Source organism: Tetranychus urticae, chromosome 3, assembly GCF_039701765.1.
Source record: "Tetranychus urticae isolate SD_2017Ah chromosome 3, NJAU_TeUrti_SD_1.0, whole genome shotgun sequence".
NCBI lineage: Eukaryota > Metazoa > Arthropoda > Arachnida > Trombidiformes > Tetranychidae > Tetranychus > Tetranychus urticae.
Genome location: NC_142960.1, coordinates 13,317,473 through 13,330,556, shown reverse-complemented (window position 1 = coordinate 13,330,556; position 13,084 = coordinate 13,317,473). Strand labels below are relative to the sequence as shown.

At 32.5% G+C, this 13,084-nt stretch overlaps 2 protein-coding genes across 2 annotated transcripts; one reads left to right on the top strand and one right to left on the bottom strand.

The window, feature by feature from the left end:
* The first annotated feature begins 347 nt into the window (after window positions 1–347).
* On the top strand, window positions 348–12,126 carry LOC107359913 (uncharacterized). Its single transcript, XM_015926509.3, has 3 exons — window positions 348–1,119; window positions 7,981–8,127; window positions 10,535–12,126. The coding sequence occupies exons 1-3, from the start codon at window positions 1,102–1,104 to the stop codon at window positions 11,699–11,701; spliced, it is 1,332 nt and encodes a 443-aa protein (XP_015781995.2). The 5' UTR covers window positions 348–1,101; the 3' UTR covers window positions 11,702–12,126.
* Window positions 3,634–7,187, bottom strand: LOC107359915 (uncharacterized). The gene is made up of 2 exons (XM_015926510.3): window positions 6,894–7,187; window positions 3,634–6,153 (listed from the first exon to the last, which is right to left on the bottom strand). The coding sequence occupies exon 2, from the start codon at window positions 6,000–6,002 to the stop codon at window positions 4,791–4,793; it is 1,212 nt and encodes a 403-aa protein (XP_015781996.1). The 5' UTR covers window positions 6,003–6,153; window positions 6,894–7,187; the 3' UTR covers window positions 3,634–4,790.
* Window positions 12,127–13,084: the final 958 nt, after the last annotated feature.

Sequence of the window (13,084 nt, the reverse complement as noted above, 5' to 3'; positions counted from 1 at the left end):
GTTATTGTTGAATCTCAAGACTAGTTGAAACATTGTTGGACATTAGTATTGATGAATCGGATAACATTGACTTACATGTGAAGGCCTGAATAATGAAAATCAACTAAAATAGAGAGATGATTATAATAAAGGTTAATTTAGGTTAAGTTGAAGGTTAGTTAGGATCATAATCATAATAATGATCAAAAATGAAGCAGCAACACTTTGGGTTAACAAGAATGGGCGATAAGACTGTTAGAAGTAAATGGATGAATGTTGATTGATTGAAAGATGATAAACTGATCAGATGACAATGACGGATGACATTTAATGAAGCTATGGTTAATCAAAAAGGTTAAAACTGTATTCAGTTAATGAAAAGTGGTTAAACAAAATGATGAAGATAAAACAGATGACCAGAAAAAAAGGAGCAGAAAGATTGTTGAGGTTTAAAAATGAAGATGAAACATGCGAAAGTCAATAGATTTTAAACCAGTTTTCCTCATCTTTTCATGATATTGTTGATCGCATCTTAACCATCATCACCATCATTTTCATCCTTCTCATCATCATCTTGCTTCCATATTTAAGTGTACATCAACTGGTCCTTTCAGGGCTCTTCTGTTTTTCCATCTGAACCGGTATAGATTGGGCCAGTTTCCATGAGATTGAACCATTTGGACGATTCAGTGGGCAGGAAAGGAGGAGTTTTTTTTATCGCCCTTTTGTGTGTCTTGATGCACCATTGATGCGGATCTTTTCCCCATCATCATCTTTATTTTATTTTCTTAGAGGCTCTTCATCGCTCATCTAACTGTTTAGTTTCATTTAAACCTTGTGGTCGCTGTAGCTAACCTTTCAGACATCAATTGAACATCATTTGTTTGTTTTCCTTCATTGTTAACCTTTCAACTCATCATCACCTTGTGAGTTACCATTGACATTTACCCTTGACAAGTGGATATAACTGTCACTGGACATAACCGTTTCAACCAATCGCTTCAACCCTCCATGGAAAGATAATCTTCAAATTTTACATTTGCACCCTTTTTCACATCATTTGTGTCTTCTATCAAACAAATTAATCATCTCTTTACCTTGTTACCAAAATTACAATCAAAAATGAAAATACATTTAACTGTAAGTTGAACTTTATTATATTTTCAATTTTCCCTCTTAAACTCAACATATTGTTTACATTCGGTGTTGCCAGAGTTACACAGCTTTGTGTTGTTTTATTGTAAATTTGTGTTAATTTCAATTTTTACACTTAAAAGTGAATTTATTTACCTTTGTTGATTTAACCTTTCATGGATTTTTGGTGAATTGAAAAATTGGTAAAGTTATTCCTCTCAAAATGTGCCTCTTTGGTTAGCTTTGTCTATTTTCAAGGAAAATCCTTTAGACCTTATTTCGTTCATTTTCACCTGTTTCATAAATTTCTTGATCAAGTTTGTTTTAATGTTTAATTTTTTTAGCTAAATTAAATTATATCTAGACTTTGAAAGATTTTCCTACTGTATGAATAGACTTCCCTGGTAAAGTCGCACTATGAGAGGGATTACTGTTCAATCTGTTCTGGTTATGGATATGATTTTTTTGGTGCGAGTAATAAAAAACTGTAAAATTAGGACTTGATCTTGTTGGATGTGAACATTGATGAAACAATTGCCATATCAATTTTCAAATGAACCTGGAGTGAATTGATTGACCCATATCAATAAGTGATTGAAATTGTTGGTTATATCAAATTTGCTGCCTTCAAAATGGGATAAAAATAAGATAAAAATTGTCAAATAGCAAAATCAACATAAATACAGTTTTGCTCTTCTTTCAACTGCTTGTATACCCATTACTTATTAGCCTAATCAATCCTTTTCTTACCTTTTTCAAGTGAACATCTTTAACATCGATTTACTCTTGTATGTTTAGCCAACAGTTCATGTTACAATTATCTCACAATCAGTAACAATTGTTGTTGAGCTGCAAAAAAATGAGCCAAAATAACAATTAATTGCATTGAAGATGAAAATTGTACTCATTATGTTGTATCAATGGGCTAAAAGTATCAAAGAAAGTTATTATCCCAATTTTGTGTCCTTTAACTATATTAGTTGAACAGAATCAAATTATAAATGAGAGAAAAATGAAACAAAATTATCAGATAATTTCAATAATCGAGACTATTTAGTGGTTGATATCAGCAAATCAGCAATAATAACATCTTGACAATCTTACCCATTAACACAGCTAAACGATCAACATTTGTAAGATGATTGTTACAATTTAAATTGTTATTTCTTTAAGGCCTGACAATCGTGATAACAGTTAGAGTCATGAGTGCTAATATGAAGTAACATTTAAAATACAGAAATAATCTTAATCAATGTTATTTTATTGATACATGGATTTGAAGTCAGGCCAAGCTTGAAGATCTGAATTGTTGCCTTGTTTGGGTTAATTTCAATTTTATTTCACCCTTAATTCATACTTTCAACGTTAAAATGAGTTTGAATTGTTAACTTAAATTTCTCGATTTGTTTCCAACATGAAAATAATGACAAAAATCAAATCATATTGTAACGGTTGATCAATTGGAATGACAATGTTTACGTTTTCCTTTCATTGTGATTTACCTCCTAAATTAACTTCATTCTGCCCTCTCCACAATCATCATCACCATCATCATTATCATCACTAGTAACATCATAATCAACAATCCTTCATCTGATTTACTTTTAATCTTTTTCCCGATTCTCCTGCCATTGATTGATTGCTCTTGACTATTTTCAGGTCACTTTGTTAATTCAGTTCACCCTTTAATTGTGTCCATTTGCTTGCCAGTTCATTTCTTCATCTTCACCCAATCAAAATCTCCAATTCAATATGAATTATGTTCCCAATACACTTTCAATGGTTCATTTGCTTCTATGGATACACTTTCAATCCCTTCAACCCACTCTTCATGATCAATCAACGATTCTTACACTAACCAATATTGATTGTTCCTAGTGTTTTAAAATAATCAACAATTTAAACGAAACTTTCAAACCTTCAAACCAATCCTACAATTCAATCTTAAATTGTTTTCATTTCCCTTAATTACATTTAATGGTCAGTTGGATAACATCTAAGGCAAAGTAAACACTAATGATCAACTTACAGCAATTTAATTTACAACATTAACCAAATTGTTATTAGCTACTTCAACATCTAATATCAAAGTTAATGTGAATGAACGGCATAAGCAATGCATTGTAATTGACTAACTACAGATGATTTACCTTAAAATAAGTTACAATGTTTAGCTTCAACAAATAGATCTGATTGAACTTAAGCTAATTTCAATAGTGACCTTCATGCTTAATTCAGTTCCGCATTTGGATAACAAGAATCATGAATTTACAAAATTAAAATTCATGTAAAACCATGACATTTGGCTGTGACAATTGATGCAAATACAAATGAGAATAAATGAGTTTTTTTGAGTTTTTTTGCGTTTTTCTTGCCTTTCATAATTTAAAATTGTAATTAGAACTGTTAATTTAACTTAATAACGCTTAAATACAGTTGAGGTCAATTGTTATGGGTACATTTTGCGTTTGTGAGCTTTGTTTTGGTTTTAATTGTAAATTTGAGCTTGAAATGAAATTATTTTGAGTTAAAAGCTTTATTAATTAACTTAAATTTGACATTTCTCTTAATAGTTAACAATGTTATCAAATAATTAAAATCATCATTTAATATGTTTTTGTTTGATTTGTTATGCCAAAAGGACAGGGAAAAGAAATAGACTTTTATGCATTTGTTATAACATTTCTGAGATCTGAAAAAATGAACCTTAAATTATAAATGATAATAATGATAAAATAATTACAATTAAAGGTGATGTTACAATTTAAATTAAAGGGTATTTGTTGTAATATAATCAATCATTTTTGTTGATTATAATTTAAGGAAGCGTATGACGAAGGCCAATAGACGTTAAATTTCCTATAGGATTTCAGTCAATATTCAATCCAATATTTAATCCTTTTAGGTGGAAAGAGCAAACGGGTTAACATTAAAATTAAGCAGGTAATTAAGATTAAGGTATTTCATGTGAGTGATATTGTTGGTTATAACTAAATTGTATCCTAATTTAACTCAACTGTTAACAGATTTCACAAGTCAATTTTTATATACCATTGAAATACATCTAACTTTGGTTGTATGTTGTTTGCTGATCTGTTGTACAATTTTGTATAACAATAACCTGACAACAACCATAAATATATTAAGAGTTGAACAATTCAAGTGATTTCATTTTTTTGTTTTTGATTGTTATTGCATTAATCAAGCTCAAGAAGTAACATTAAACCTCAAATTAAAGATTAGTGAGTGTGAAAAGGAGAGAGAGATCAAGACTACTATTAATCTTTGTACTTTGCTGATGAAAGTTAGGAATTTTCAAGCCACTAGTCAATTGAAATTGAGTTTTTAATTTCCTAATTAATAGGTTTCAGCACATCAAACAACAATTTAAGTTTTGATTTTCTCGAGATAAACTATTTTAGTTTATTATAATTTGGGTTGCACTTATCACAATAATTTGCAATTCAGCTAAGTTTATGGTATTTTAGGCTACCATTAAATGTGTTGATTAAATTTGTGATTTCTCTCTTCTTTTTGTTTTGAATTAAAAGTGAATATGATGATTGAATTGATGATTAAATTAGCAACCTAACTCTAACTAGGAATGTTAATTCAAATATTTACATATTTATAATCAACTTGAACAGCACCTTTGGTGTTTTCTTGTAGTATTATTGTTAATAATAGCGATCCAGTGATCGATTGTAACGATTTGTGGCTGAGGCAGTTGATGATGTTGCGTTGATTGTTCCTGTTGATTGACCATAACCTGGATAAATGGTGTATGGATTTGATTGAGCATAACGTGAATGTTCAAGAGATTGTTGATATGGGTCATGATGTTGACCATAATAGGAAGAAGATGGATAAGCCTGGTGAGTTGATGGTCCCATTGTCCCAGAGTGATAACCATGAGTACTACTATGGACACCAGATTGGGTTCGAACAGGATCTGTTGGGTATGGATAAAGGTTGGAGAGAGCATCTAGATCACTTTCTGACCGATAATGTCGACTCCGGGAATGATGAGGATATTGTTGATAGTAATGTGAACTATTAGAAGTCGCTTGGGTTGGATGATAGCCTGATGATCGATGTATTGTCGGGTTTTGCACATATGATCCTGACCCATAACCAGGAACACTTGGGTAAGACGAATTTGGGTTAATGTACCTTAAATCGTGATCAGAATGGTGATGTTGACGATAATAACCACCAGACCCGGGAAGACCTGATGATCGAGCCGCTAAGGCTGCTGATGTTGCACTTGCTGATGAAGAATGAATTGGAATTGAAACATTGCGACGAGCATAAGCTGATGGTGATATTGTTAGTAGATCACGTTGATTTTGATAGGATCCTGTGGCAAGGTTAGGATTGTAAGATGATGGATAATTGGTTCCAGATGGATAGTATCGATCTTGATAAGCTGATTGTCTGTGAGAACCTAGTGACCATGTTCCTTGGACATATGGATCAGGTGAATATTGATTGGATGGATGATGAAGATTAATTGAACTTGGACGTCCATAACCTACTCCGGTTGCTGATCCAGATAGATGTTGCTGTAAATAATGCTGTTGATGAGCATACCCGTTTGATTTGGTAGGTGTTCCCGGATACGAGAGTGTTACACGATCCATGGGAGCCGGAGTTGGTATTGATGATGATGATAATACAGATGGAGGTCGATTGATTGTTCGATGAGAAGATGAATTTGAATGATAAGAATGAGGTAAATCCGTAAGAGATCTTGAAGCTCCAGCAGCTAATTCTCTGTATAAACGAAGCTTAGCAACTGGAATGGTTGGTGACAGAGGATGTCGATTAGGTTCAGAAGGAAGCCATCGGCGATTTCGAGTAGTAACATCCGATTTATAATCACTCATCTAATAATAAAACCACAAAAAGAAAAAAAATCAACTCCTGAGTTAGACCTGGTCCTGTATTCCGAGATCTGGTTTGGCCTAGATTCAGGTTAAAGTTGACATTGATTTTTCATTGCATCATAGAAGTAAATTTAATCAAATTTGTTTGAACCTAATTGTACAGGGAAATGAGAGAAAAAGAAAGAGGTAAGTTAATAAATAACATATACAGTCAATATTCCCAAAATGAGACTATCTCAAAATGAGACGTTGTCAAGGTTACTAATTAAATAACGTTGTTTTTTTCAAAAAATTTACAAAATTTAACCGAATTATAATTAAAATGCAGTGTTAATCGGACTCAATGACGATAAATTAACAAAAATTATAAAATTTGTAGCGATTTGATCATTAATTAATTAAAATCATTGAGTGACATAGGACAAAAAGCTAAGCCAATTTAGTCTCATTTTGGGAATATTGACTGTAGTTAAAAAGGAAAAAATGAAAGATGAATTAGAATAATCAAATTAATGCTAATAATTTTGTAAATGTAACAATAATTTTTACATGTACAAATAATGCACAACATTAATGTATAACATCAAAACAGAGATTGAGTGGGAAATGATATAAGCTGGAAACGAGAAGATCTTAAAATATTTTTTTAGACTAATCGATACGTTGAAAGAGATGTTTTACCGGTAAAAAGGGTTAACAGTGTTGTGCAATGGTATGAATAAAAGGGTATCTTTTGGTTACTCCATTGGTAACAGTTCAACCGACATTTTTCTGCCTTCCATCTCCATTTTGATATCAAACAAAATTGCTAATTTAAATAATCTTCTACCAGTGTATTTATAAGTAAAGCTTCCATCATCATTAACAAATTAATAAAGATTTTAATCTTACCTTTAATCCAATCAAACCTAAGCCTGGTTGAAATGTTGAAAGTCATGTAATATAGCATTGTTAAATGTGGAGAATCCAAGATCATTTTGTGACCATATCTTCTGTTTTATTCTGGTTGTAATTTCATTTTAAACAGCAACTTAATTAATCATGGTGAAGTGAGTGACCGTGGACAGTGTTAATCAACAAAAATTAATCTTAAATAAATATCTAAATCAAAATATAATTTATTTTCAAAGGAGTAATTTTTGGTTAAATGTAAACAATATTTACTGGTAAACGATTTCTTACATTGAGACAAAAGCGCATGATTCAACATTACAAATCGAGTTCAAATGGCTTCAACTGTTTTCTGGTGCTCAATCGTAGACTGATTAGGATCAAAATTATTTAGTTTTACCAAAGAAAATTGATTTACATTGGACTCTAATCAATTGATATTGTTATTTGCCGTTTCTTTTGGTTATTTTTCATACACCTGACGAGTTATAGTGATGATAATGGACATCATAAAGGAGAGAAATCGTAAAATTAACCAACAATTGGAATAAGAAAGTAACAAAAGGATTATTATAACCATTGATGAAATGAGGTTGACAATTTGGACACGGATTAATGATTTGAGAACAGTTTTGATTGCTAACATTTCTGTTTCTCTTTCGTAACAAGATACTCTTTTTTTCACAATTGCATGAGTTCACCCTAGTTGATTGAATTAATCGGGGTAAAAGTGCACCACTGTTTACCCTCAAATTGATTGCTCAATTAGGTGATTGTAATTGTTGTGATGATTGATCATTGATTTTTGCTGTGTTTCCATTGTTCTTGCAATTCAAAGTTAATCCATTTAAGGTATAAACCAAGACGGTTACATTCACAAATACAACACACAAACAAAACAACAACAAAGTCTAAAAAAAGTAACAATAATTACCAAAAATGAGTATCATTATTATTATTTTTCAAATAATACAACAAGTGAACAATCAATAATCAGATGCCAAATGATTGAAATCCTTTTATCTTTGGACAATTTTGATAATAATTTCTAATTGTATTTTCTTTCATTCTCTTCCCTTGATTACAGTTAATCACTTTTGGTCTATTGTGGATAACCATACCTTCAACCAATGCAGACATTGAAAGTGACGCTTATGGACCTAAATTGGTTATACGAACCCCAAGAGCAATCAGTGGACTGTGGAAACGATTCTTTGGCAGGCGAAAGCAATCGGTTAGTTTAGCTTATTAATTAATCATTGTTTAGCTATTTTTGTAGCTGAAACTTCATCCACAATTGTATATGAAACATTGTTTCAACTGATATATGCCAATGATTGATTGTGCCTGTAAATCAGCTGACAAGAGTATCATTTAAATTTAACCATGCAAGATTCATCTTGAAAGGTTGATTGATAATTAGCATGTTAATGGTTGATTAGTCTATCTATCATTGAAACCATCATTTTTCATTATTTTCTTATTCCTATTTCCAAACAATTATCCTCTCTGATCAAATAATGATGAATGTGTTTAGTATTTTTTAGCCGCTTAAAAAACTAATTAACGTAGGTTAATGCTGCTGTTGTTAATTTGATTTTTACCTTATTCAGGATGGATAGTTAATTAGGAATCAATTTTGTGTTGATGAAATTGATTCTGATGCGTTAAATTTTAACCAGGACAAAGAAGATGATTAACTGGACTCAATTTATAAGGTTTTACTATTGTAAATAATATGATTTTAGAATGGCTTTTTTTAGGTAAATCATTTAAATTAAGAATAAGAGAAACACGAACTTGACCTTTTCTGAATAACAGTTTTTTTCATGTTGCCCAACATTGCGAAAGACAGAATTAGTTAAAGATTTTTTTCCCTGATAAAAAAGATTCTAACGGAATTGATTATTCCAGATACTGAAGCAAAATAAAACAGATAGACAATCAATGATTTCATCAACCAACAATTATTGTTATTCGTGCAAACCAGTTGTGTATTTACTGACCAAGATCAGATTATTTTCAGAATCATATTAGCCGGTAAACAAGGTAACAAATAGATTGAACCAAGATATGTTGATTAAACTGATTAATAAACATAATTCATGATTGACCATCAAGATTTAGGTTCTATCAAGATAGCCAAAGAAAATATTAAAGGGTGTTGCGGTTAGTAAGGTTCAAGCAATCACTTACCCAATGTTGATAAAAAGATAAAGATGATGATAATGAAGATAACGATGGCAAAGATGGTTGATGAAGGTGAAAATGATGAAACAAAATAATAACAAAACAACATGGCTGATTTAGTTTCTTACCGTGCCCTTGTGGTCATCAGTTTTTTTTTAAATTACCGACAATTTGACACTGATACAGCTCGCTGTGAAAAGGTAAACTTGGAATTAACCCAAAGTGGATATCCATCGATGTCAAGGCAAAAAATGACCAAATTAATCAAAAGGTTCAGGACAACAGGAACGGTCGAGAGAAAAGAGGTGAAGAGAAGAAGAGCATCCAAAAAGACGGAGGAAGTGATGAATATGGTCAGAGCTGATCCAAAAATTTCACTAAGGAAAGCAGCAGCAGTGGTTCAGGCTCATCCAACAACAGTCTTCAAAATTTTCAAGAAAAATAACCTTTATCCTTACAAAACAGTTGAAGGCCAAAAACTGAACCAGAATCAAATCAATGGAAGGATGAGTTTTTGTGTGAGGATGAAGCAAATGCTTCGTTTGGATCAAATCGATTGGACAAAAATCTGGTTCTCTGATGAGAAGATTTTCACCTTAACTGGACGAGTTAACCGACAAAACCATCGAATGTGGTTACCAAAAAAACCAAAAGAGCCAGAAGTTAACCAGTTAATTGCTCATCCACCACAGGTTCATGTTTGGGCAGCATTGAGTTGGAATGGTTTGATTGGACCTTATTTTTTCAATCGAAGTGTCAACTCAGCTACCTATCAAGAATGTATCTCCGATTTTTTCATTCCTGAGCTCAACAAAATTGACCAACTTACACCGCAAACCTGGTATCAACAAGACGGGGCAACGCCCCATTGTACCAACGATGCATTGAATTTATTGAGGAGATATTTTGGTGAAAATTTAATCAGCCGAAGGAGTGACTTTGAGTGGCCATCGAGTTCCCCTGACCTGAATCCATTGGATTATTTTCTATGGGGTTATATTGATGACCTTGTTAGAATGTCTAACCCTTCCACTTTGCCTCAATTGAAAAATTTGATTATTGATAAATTTAAATGTGTTACCCCCGAAATGTTATCCAATACAATTGAAAATTTCAAAAAGAGAATCGATAAATGTATCGAGGCCAGAGGCTCTCATTTCGTTCATTTACTGTAAATTATGTCTTTGTTGTTATTTTGTTTCATCATTTTCACCTTCATCAACCATCTTTGCCATCGTTATCTTCATAATCATCATCTTTATCTTTTTATCAACATTGGGTAAGTGATTGCTTGAACCTTACTAACCGCAACACCCTTTAAAATACATTTTTATGCTTCAACTATCGTTATGAAAAATTGTCTCTTATGCTAATTGTCCCAACCAATCTTGGATAAAATTGATTAAATTGCCTCAATCTAACTGATTTTTTCTTTCTAATTCACTTTAAAGGGATTCCAAGGATCGGCTCAAACTCAACAACCTTACAATGTAGCTGCATCAACATATTATCCAGCCTTTGTTCAAAGCGCTGTTCCTGTTTTACCTTTCCAAGGTCCACCAGGTTTCGGTCCTGCTGCTGCTGTTGCAACCGCTGGTTATCCTTACCACTATCCAGCTCATTTCACCGGTTTTGAAAGCTACTCACCATTAGCTCAAGCTTCATCCATTTATCCAGCCTTTTCTTTACCAAATACATTTGCTGCTTCAGCTCAACCCGGTTTATCAGCTCCATTTGATTTCCAATCTTATTTTGAACAATTACTTCGACCCGTTGCTGGTTCTGCTGCTGCTGCTGCCGCTGCCTCTGGTGACCAAGAGACATCAGCTTCAACTCTTTTATCCACTGCGGTGAAACCTGATGCTGCCACTGCTGCTGCCCTAAATAATTTCAAGAACTTATACTACCCATTTCAACTGTCATCTGAAGGATCGGGTTCCCCCTCAGCTGGAGAATCATTCAACTTGCAGATTCCTTTTGGTCGCAAACACACTCTTAGACGAAGCTCACAAGACAAGGTTTCCAATGTTGGCTATCAAATACAAAGACTAATCTCTCCAGCTCAACAACCCAAACAGAAACAATCAGTTAAATCTTCAGTGGCTCCTCTGTCTGCAAAATCCCAATCAATTCAACACGCACACCAGAAACAACAATATGCATCGCAAGTTGCGGCCGAAGATCAAATTAAAAACCAGAAATCATACAAAGAGCAAGAACAACAACTACAAAATGCTCTGTTCAACCCTCAAGAGTATATTGCTTCGATAATTCAACAAGAATTGGTCGCTCAACAAGCTCAACTTCAAGGTAAATCTGTTGACAGTAAATCAGTTGATCAAATGACTTCATCTTCTGAAAGAGCCTCAACTTACTATCCATCAAACTACTATTATGGAAGTGGAGGATCTTTACCTTTGGCGATGACCAAACCAAGGGCAGTCTCAAATGTTCCAAGTAAACAAGTGGTCACTAAAAAGTCAACCACTGTCTCGTTAACTGAACCATCTAGACCATCACAGTCCAGTTCAGTATCATCATCTTCACCATCTGATCCAGTTTCTCCATCAAGTTACTCTAAGGCCAATTCATATCAATCTCAAGTTTACAAAGAATGATTAAACACTTTAATAACTTATTCCTATCTATAAATTCAGTTTGATTCATTTTGGACCATCAAAAAGCAAAATCAATCGATCATTCTTTAAAGTACTCTAAAATTTAATCAATCTTTTGATTAATCATCTTCAAACACGGCATGGTTAATTATTTGAAACAGGATTAGCTCTCATCTTATTGGAGAATTAAAAACTGATCTTTACCAATCAAGAAACTACTTGATCAAAAATGTGCCTCCGACCAACATTTATATTACTTTGTTTCCAACAAATAATCATTCCCTGAAATTTAAAGCCTATTTATTTCTCATTTTTTACTGTTTACCATTAAGTTAATATAAAAATTTGTTACAAACAATCAATTGTATCCACAAAATGTTGGTCAATTACATTTCAATAAAAGCTACTGCTTATAAATACCAAAAGTACTTTCAATTTATCACTTCTATTTCTTGTAATAATTCCTAGTGAACATTTTCTGTCCTTACTGTCCAACAATCAAATGATTCAACAATTAAATCAATAGTTATTTGACTTATGAACACTCAACATTCAAAAATCTCATTTACAGTATTTAAGGCTGAAAATGGTTGTCGTTGATAAGCTTTCGCCATCTAACGTCAGTAAAGTAAGTTTGGAGGGATTTAATGTTGTATCGCCATCTGCGGTATTAAACTTTTTTTACCTAAATATTTGTCTCACCTAGAAACTTTTTTATTTTGATTGGTTTGTTTCCCCCCAGACCCGAAGGGGATGAGGGGCATTATGCATTCAGTCAGAGAGATTAGATTATTTTGTAGTATTGACTGCATTAAATTATCATTAAAATTGATATGCTAGCTCAAACAGCCTTATCTTTTCTTTTTGTTGTTTTTTGGGCATTTTTTGTGTTAAATCGTTTTCTCTTTCTTTTTAGTCTAAAATAGTGGCAATGTCACCTACAGCTACTATTTCACGCGGTTTTTTCAAATAATTTATATTTTATTTATTTTATAATATACATTATAACATACAAGACAACATTATATGTTAAAAAAATTAAATTATGCAATATGCACTACTAAACAAAAATGGTGTTTTTTTCTTTCTAGTTTGCGTCATCTAGTACACATCATTTTTGTTTAAGTAGTGCAACAAAACATCTCGCATCCTTCTTGTTCTTTCATTCTTTCAAGTTTAATGTTAATGTTAAATCAAAATGTATTCAATTTTAACAAATAAAATTTCAAAACATGGTGTCAGACCATATCGCTCTGAGCGAGCCGCAAGGTGTTCGACTAGTTTAATAACCTCTTCACCAACCTTTAATAAAATCGTGAAAGCCGGTGTAGTGACATTTCAATGTTCTTTTTTTGAGTGTAAATACATCTTTACCCAACATCA